The sequence below is a fragment of the Elephantulus edwardii genome, unplaced genomic scaffold (assembly GCF_000299155.1).
Source record: "Elephantulus edwardii isolate Elephantulus edwardi_28Jun2011 unplaced genomic scaffold, EleEdw1.0 scaffold00116, whole genome shotgun sequence".
NCBI lineage: Eukaryota > Metazoa > Chordata > Mammalia > Macroscelidea > Macroscelididae > Elephantulus > Elephantulus edwardii.
In genome coordinates this window covers 9,883,919-9,892,546 of record NW_006399866.1, presented here as the reverse complement: position 1 = coordinate 9,892,546, position 8,628 = coordinate 9,883,919, and the positions used below count along the sequence as shown (strand labels likewise).

General features: G+C 44.4%; 1 protein-coding gene across 3 annotated transcripts in view; it reads left to right on the top strand.

Moving 5' to 3' along the window:
- LHX2 (LIM homeobox 2) overlaps positions 1-8,379 on the top strand; it is a 27,216-nt gene extending 18,837 nt beyond the window's left edge. Inside the window, exon 5 of one of the 3 annotated variants that reach the window (XM_006892582.1) lies at positions 7,636-8,379. In XM_006892582.1, the coding sequence (XP_006892644.1) occupies positions 7,636-7,923 (288 nt within the window). In that variant the 3' untranslated portion in view covers positions 7,924-8,379. The remainder of the gene's footprint in view (positions 1-7,635) is intronic. The other 2 variants (XM_006892584.1, XM_006892583.1) reach the window with 2 other exon arrangements.
- The last annotated feature ends 249 nt before the right edge of the window (positions 8,380-8,628 follow it).

Below are 8,628 nucleotides of genomic sequence, written 5' to 3'. Positions count from 1 at the left end.
CCTGGAGAGGGTTAATCCAGGCTACTCCTTGGAGGCAAGGATTCTGGGGCTTCGTCTGACATACTTTCGACATGTTGAAAGGAGAGAGAGGTCCTTGGAGAGGGACATCATGCTGGGTAGGGTGGAGGGACAGCGCAGGAGGGGAAGGCCCTCTATGAGGTGGATTGATTCAGTGACTGGGGTAATCGGGTTGGGTGTGTCGGAGGCAATGAGATTGGCACAGGATAGAGCAGGGTTTAGGGCTGTTGTACATAGGGTCGCTATGAGTCGCAAACAACTAGATGGACGGCACATAACAACAACAACATCTTAAAAATTGCTCTGAGACCAAATAAGTTTGGGCAATGCTGAAAATTTGCTAATGTCTCTGTTGGAGATGAGAGTGGTGTGCCAGCTTTAATAGAACAAAAATTCACTGCTGTGGAATAGATTCTGATTTACAGTGATCCTACAGATTAGAGTAGAACTTACCCATGGAGTTGCAAGGCTGGGAAGGAGCTCTAGCAGTGTAGTGTTTGTGTTGGGCTGCTGACTTGAAGTTTGGGGTTTGAATCCACCAGCTTCACCATGGGAGAATAATGAAGCAGTCTCCTACTGTTAAAACTTATGGCCTTGGAAACACGGTTGAAAATCACCTTGCATTGGAACAGACTTGATGGCAGTAGGGGTTTTTTGGTTTAATCTTTACCACATTGGACTGTAACATCTTTCTCTTGCTGAATACCTGATGGATTTCCATCATCACCTTTCAGGTAGCAGGCAAACCCTTAACGACTTGGGTCACTAGGGCTCCTTAGCATTAATGGAAATAGGTTCTGCCAAACGTTGAAGAGATTCAACTTCTAATCTAACATGTGCTAAATTTATTTGACTGCATAACTCATATTTAGTTGTAGTCCTTGGGAAAACAATTGGAGAAGTGCTAGACCAAAACTAAAGCCATTGCCATGCAGTTGATTGAGACTTGTAACAGTCCTATAGGACATAAGAGAACTGCCCCATAGGGTTTCCAGAACTGTAACCTCAACTGAAGCAGATGGCTATGTCTTTCTTCCATGGAGAAGCTGAAGCACTAGTCTTTTGAATAGCATCTGAGCTCTTAATCACTGCACCAAAAGGACCCCTTGGGAAAAGGGTTAATAAGGAAAAATACAGGGATGTAATGGAATTGTGTAACATAAGATCTTGGCCTGATGAAGGCAGGTGCTTGAGGAAGGCACCTCTGAAGAGATGAGATTTAGGGCTGGTTACTTCATTTGAACCTCAGTTCTCCACCTAGAAAATGAGGGTCGTGAGCAGTACCCTCCCTAACATTTGGGGAGAACAATGGGCAGGTCACAGATGGTCTAAGTTAAACAGAGTTTCCTACATGGTTTGGCCAGAACCTCACATTTAGAGAAGAAAGTGAGATCTGGAAAGGAAGAGACTTGAAAGAAAGATCTTGTCAAGATACCATAGCAAAGTATTTGTAGACTTTGGACTGAAACCAAGGAGTTCTGATTTCTGGGCTGATGGTTAGTTAGCTTTGCTTCTTACAAGAAAATGTATTTTAAACTTTACAAATAGTAGAGCATTGTACTCACTCGGTGCTCTATTCTGGTGGCCTGGTCCATAGAGAGTTGTGCTGCAAACCCAAAGGCCATGCCTCTCTGGTGGTTCAAATCCACTAGCAACTCTACAGGAGAAAGATGGGCAACCTCTTCTTGTGCGATTTACAGCCTCAAAAACCCAATGAAGGGTCAGCTGTGAGTTGATTGCAACTTAATGACAATAACGTTTGAGAGCATTGTACAATGTACCATAAATGACCACATTCACTGACATTGAGTTGATTCCTACTCGGAGTGACCCTCCATGGCATTTCTGAGGCTGGTGGTTTTGCGCTACCGACCTTTTGGTTAGGATTTCAACACGTTACTTGGTATGCTACGAGGGCTCCAATAAGTGTCCGTTATAATTACTGTCTCATCCAAGCTGACTCATAGCTGACCCTGCAGTAGATTTTCCAAGGCTTAAATTCCCAAGGGAAGAGATTGCCCATTGGTATCCCATAAAGCAGCTGGTGGATTTGAACCATTGGAAGGGCATGGCCATTGAGTTCCCAGCACAATGCCTTGGAACTGGACCACATTGTTATGATTGTTAGGTGCAGTTAGTTGACCAGGACACATAACCACTTTATGAAGAACAGATCTGAACCTTGCCCTGTTCTGCAATGTCCTCACTGACTCTGATCTCCGACATGCTCAAGCTCATTGTTAGAGCCGCTGTGTCAATCCATCTTGTTTTGGACCTTCATCTCTTTCTTGCATCCTTCACCAAGGACTGGTCCCTCCTGACAGGCAACATGCCCTAAATATGTGAGAAGTTTCACCATCCTTACCTCTGAGAGTCACTCTGATAGCGCTTCCTCCAAGATAGATTTGTTTGTTCTATTGGAAGTCTGTGATTTAATCAGTACTCTTCTCCTGGACCACAATTTATGGGCATCAATTCTTCTTCAAGTGTATAGCTATAGAGATTCATAAATGGTTAAGGGGATAGATTGCTCCTTGCCACTGAGAGTCAGAACTAACTTATAAGTGACCCTAAGTAGGGTTTCTGAGGATGTAAATCTCATGAGAGGAGATTGTCCATCAGAGCTCCTGGTGGATTGGAACCACCAGAGAGGTGTTGGCTTTGGGCTAACAGCACAGCTCCTCAGGGACTGTGCCCCCAGAGCTCTCCGGGCGTGGACCAACCTGCTGGAATTCATTTCTCTGCTCCACCTCTTACCCTCTGTTGCACAGCTTGTTGAACAGGTAGGGAAAATAAGATCAGCTTTATTTGTAGTTTTCTCACTTGTAAACCAGCAATAATCCTAGTGCCAACCTTGTGGTATTATTATGAGCACTAAATGAGTTAATGTGTGTAAAATGTTCTTAACTTTGCTTAGACATTGACTGAGACTTTGTCAATATTGCTTTCTTTCTGAAATTGTAGGATAGACATTTTATCCCCTTTTCTCTTTCACTTGTGGCTGTGTGAAATAACTGTGTCCTGACTTCCACTCTGCCACGTCTGATCGGATGTTTTGTATGCCATCATTAGTTTAATGATGGTATAAAAGAGAAGAATGCTGTGGTGGACACCTTTGGGCATGAAGCATTTGTATTTTGGACTTGATTACTTCAGAGTCCTGGGAGGTGACGTTCAAATTCATTTCCTTGATGATATTATGGGAAGAGTTGTTATTGTTATGTGCTATCAAGTCACCTGTGATTCGTAGCAACTCTGTGTACAACAGCCCTAAACCCTGCTCTATCCTGTGCCAATCTTAATGTCTCTGACACACCTGACCCCATTACCCCAGTACCATAACCTATAGGACCTACTGAAGCAGGAAGAAGGGGTAATAGGAATGTAGACTAGTGCTTCCTCATCCCCCCAGGTTGTTTTGGGTACCCACTGTGCATCAGGTTGAAGCATTTGGCTTGACATTGTGGTTGATTCCATACTTGAGCTGAGTCTTATTGTTCCAGACACACATTTCTGACTACTACAGAGTTCTTGTAGGTAAGAGCAAGGCTTGAGAGGAAATAGAGAAGTTTTTCAATTGAGGAATATAGGGAGAACATATCACCTTCTTTCTTGTTATTTCTACTGTAGAATTCGAGCCTGTTAGAACTCTGAGAAAGCTTAGAGCTCCTGTGATATAGTCCAACTCCCTAGTTACACAAATGAAGAAACTGAGAAAGGCTAGCATAGCAGTAAGGCGTGCGGCCTTAGTCACCAGACTGGTCATTAGAGAATGAGAGCTGGAAGCTACAACCAGTGCTTACTACCTTCTACTGCACCACCGTTGCTTCTCTGCTTACTTCACCCACTTGTTCATTCATTCATACACTGACTGACTCACCAGCATAATGCGAGAGGTAAGAGCATGGGTTTGTTTTGGGGTTGAGAGCCCTCTATTCCAATTTTAGTGTGTGACTGTGGACAAATGAGTTTACTTCTTAGTCATTCTGATTTTTAATGCTATAGGATTTGGAAAATAATAGTTCCTGCTTATTTGATTTATTAACCTTTTTTTGGAAGTGGGAGTGGCATCCAATTCCTAAACAGCATGCCTGCAAACTCTGTGAACTTTGATAAATGGCGATGGTTGTGGAAGGACTTCAGGCCTTTTGTTCATGGGGTCACTATGAGTCATGCTCGACTCGATGGCAGTCAACAACAACAGTACATTTAGAGGGAAACAAGGTGCCTGGCCTGTGGTAGAAAGTTTATAAATGTTAGTTACTATGCTGGTAGCATAGGGAGCTCTCGTGGCCTAAGTGGCAAGGAGTTGCTCTGTCAACCTGAAGGCATGCAGTTCGAGTCTACCAACTGCTTCACTGAAGAAAGATGGGTAGTCTTCTGTGACTGACTGCCTCTGAAGACGGTACATAACAACAACAGCATCAACATACTGATGGCATAGTCTGTAATATGTTACACTGTTAACCAAAAGGTTGTGTCTCCAGTGGTTTCAATCCAGCAGCAGTGGCTGGCTCCACAGGAGAAAGTTGGGCATTTCCCTCATTAAGATTTACAGTCTTAGAAACCTGGTAGAGGGTCAGTATGAGTCGGAATTGCCTTGACAACAGTGAATTTGGTGTTCTACTGACTCAACATTTCTTACTGACTTCTTTGCCAGCCCCTATACCAGCTTCTGGGGACTCAGAGATGACTTAGACAGGGTCCCTGCCCTCAAGTACCTCTTGGGAAGGGACTTGCTGAGCTACCTGAGAGAACCCTCATGAAACCCTCTTTGGGGTGAAAACAATCCCCAACAAAAGCCCCAGAGCCTGGCTGGTAACTGAATTGCTGAGTTTTCATCTAGGAGACTTTCGGCTCCTCAGATCCAGAGAAGGCAGTCTGTGGAGGATGTTGCCATTGTTTGAAAATCCATTGTTAAGAGTAATGACTGAGAAATAACACACAGCCAGCAGCTAAACAGTTCCAGCCCTTCTTGAGGTCTTAGAGGCCCAGGCCAATAAGCACCCCACATCACATGGCCCTACTTTGCTGGCAGATGTAGAGGTGCTGTTACCAGCTTAGTTCACACAGGGCAGTGGGTAGGAGCGTGACCGCTAGACTCCAGACTAGAGTCTTTCTCACCTTGCGTGTATCCCTGGATAAGTTACTTCCTTTCCATGAAAATCTCAGGAGCTTTTTGCCAGTAGCCATTCTCTGGGTCAACACAGCTTCACCCCTACAGATTATTGTGGGTTGGACAGGGGAAGATTCCCCTAACGTACTTCCCCAACCCAGAGAGCATGCTGGGGGTGGTCTTGGAAGCCCAGCACTTATTTGCAAGCCCCTGGAAGAGGTGATAGGTTTCCTCTGGGCAGAGAGCCAGGACAGTGTGTGTTCTTCAGAGGAGGAGAGAGCTTTGTTTCCCTACTTCACAGGGTCTCCTTCTTCTTCCTTGCCCCAAGAGTCAAGCTATGGCTGTGCTTTTAATTGAGCCCAAATTGTGTCAGGCCACCAAAAAAGTCAAGTTTGAGGCCACAAGCCCCTGCAGCCAGAGTGATCCCCAGGGAAGGGTGGAGCCTAGAGCCACCCCTTCCTACCCCAGCCTACACTGGGAAGACAGGCAGATGCAGACACATCTGGAAATGTGCAACTGGACACCCCAGAATCCCTAAAATTCCCCAGGCCCTTAGTTTTTATGGGGAGGCTTCTGAAGAGTGTTTTCCTCACGCAAAGGAAAGCAAAGGGGCCTTGCCTTTTGGGCTTTCTTGGGGAAGTACAACTTCCCTCTCCTCCCCAGACCCCTAGACCATCTGCCCTGCCTGCAGTAGCCTGATTTCCTAAACTTCTCTCCAAACCCTGCACAGACCCCTGAGTATAACTGTCTCAGTGCTGTTAGATGTTCTTGTGTAGAGCTTTATAGGTGACTGTCTGTGTGTGTCTCTGTGTGAGCAGGCGTGAATATTCTCTTTCATTGGCATTGAGTATGACGCTCAGCTCTACCTCTGTCCTACTCCTTTCCCCATAAATGGATACTTGGATGTGGCAGGTTGGTGGAGGACATCTGTACAAGGAAGTAGCCAGGACCAGGCCCACTGTGTAACCTCCTGGGCCTGGAGTGAACAGGGCAGCTGTCCCCCTCTGCCCACCTCTTCTCTGATACCTGAAACCCAGTGACCCAGAATATGCAGCAGTTTCTCCAGCTGGTGGTGGCAGGGATGAGGATCCATGTCTTTCCCCCATCCCTTTTTTAAATGGCTATTTATGGACTAATTTGTCTGTATTCTTTGTATCATTCTAGAATTTCCCAGACTTTCTGACCACAAAACACTTAAAATTATACCATCAAGAATGTGTGAAACCTATTTCTATTGTGTGCTTAAAGACAACTGCAAGTAAAGAAAAAAGTTTCTCAAAAAGCCACTAAAACAATTATTGCTGTGAGGTGAAGGTTTGGCTTGTACATATTTTTTAGTATAGCACTGGCCTCTAGAAATACAATGTTTATTACATAGAGAAAGTATTCTAGCTATTAGGTACCTTTTAGTCATTCCTACTCATAGAGACCCTATGAGACAGTAGAACTGCCTCATAGGGTTTCCTCAGAGATACTCTATATGAGAGCAAATCACTGGTCTTTTCTGTGGAGCTATTGGTGACTTTGCACCTCTAATGTTTTCAGTCAGCAGAGAAGCACTTAACCCTTGCACCAGTAAGGCTCCTTAAATTTTCTATTAGCTGCATTCAAAAAGTGAGAAGAAACCATTAATATGAAGTTTTAGAAATATATTTTATCTAATCTTCGCAATTACTTGCTATGCATCAGAAAGCTGGACGATGACTAGGGATAATAGAGAATTTGATGTCTTTGTGCTTTGGTGCTGGAGAAGAGTATTGAATGTACCATGGACTGCTAGGAGAACAAACAGGTTTATCCTAGAGAAGGTGAAACCAGGCTGCTCCTTGGAGGCAAGGATTCTGAAGCTCCATCTGACATACTTTGGACATGTTGCAAGGAGGACCCCTTAAAGGGACATCATGCTTGGGAGTGTGGAGGGACAGCACAAGAGAGAAAGACTATAGATGAGATCGATTGACTCAGTGACTGGAGTAATGGGGGTGGGTATGTCAGAGATAATGAGGTTAGCTCAGGATAGAGCTCAGGGTTTAGAGCTGTTGTACATAGGGTCACTTATGAGTCACAAGCAACTCAACGGCTCCTAACAACAACAATCGAGTATAGTCCAAATATCATTTCAGCATATATCCAAAATAAAAATTATTCTTGAGATTATTCTACATTACTTTTTCCATACTGACCGTTCAAATCTACTGACTAAGCCCATTTGAACTAGTTACATCTGGTATGTGATTAGCAGCTGCGATATCAGAGAATGCCACTTCGCCCTAGAACTTCGTAACAGAAAGAGACATTCAGTGGTATCCAATTAGAGAAAAAAAGAAATTAATATTTAATTAAGAACAAAGCACCATCATCAACCTGACTTTGTTTCTCCTGTTCTCGCAGAAGCAAGCCACTGAGTTAAAGGGCCTTAGGGAACCCTGCGCTGTCCCAGCTTTCTGCCCCCTCCGCCCCCTGCCGGCCTTCGCCTAACCAGCCCTTTCCTCTCGCTGCAGGTCTGGTTCCAGAACGCCAGGGCCAAGTTCAGGCGTAACCTCTTACGGCAGGAAAACACGGGTGTGGACAAGTCGAGCGACACGGCGCTGCACACAGGGACGCCGTCGGGGCCGGCCTCAGAGCTCTCCAATGCCTCCCTCAGCCCCTCGAGCACGCCCACCACCCTCACAGACTTGACTAGTCCCACCCTGCCAACTGTGACATCCGTCTTAACTTCTGTGCCTGGCAACCTGGAGGGCCACGAGCCTCACAGCCCCTCCCAAACGACTCTTACCAACCTTTTCTAATGACTTGAGCCCCCCTCCCCTGCCCCACAATTTCTTTAAAAAAGAAATTATCTTTAGTTGAATTCCAAGTGTATTTTAAAATAGAGGCTTTGAGCAACTAACTAACCACATTTTAGGATCTCGCCTGGGAACAGAAGAGAAAAAAAAATTAATTGGTGTTCGGCTGTCGCAGCTGGTGAGGACTGAGGAGTTACTTGGAAGATCTATCTGCAACACAACATTTGTGTCACTGTACAGTTTTGTGGACTGAGCGAGGAAAAACAACAAATAATTTAAGTTGGCTAGAGCTTCTGTATTTTCAAAGACTGCCACGTGCCTTAGGAATACTGTTTTATCTCCATACTTTGGATGACTTCTTCATTTTTCTCTCCCTCTTTTTCTCTCTGTATATTTATGACCAGAGCAAAAATGTTAAAAAGAAAAAAAAAGTTTGTTACTTTGAATAGTCCTAAAAAGAAAAAAAAAAAAGGAAAAAAATCAAATCCCCTCCAACGGTCGCTTTGTTGTTTTAGAATTTTAAGGTGGAAGTCTGTTCAAATATCAGAATTTGTAAAATCTAACCAGTAATAAAACCACTTATCAAAATTACTTGGTGCCACTGCTGTTGGGGGTGAAATTCACAGGATTTATTTTGAAATTCACAAGGGTCAATTTGGAACTCAGAGATAAATCCTGGGGTCTCAAATAATAGAATTTGGAAGCAGA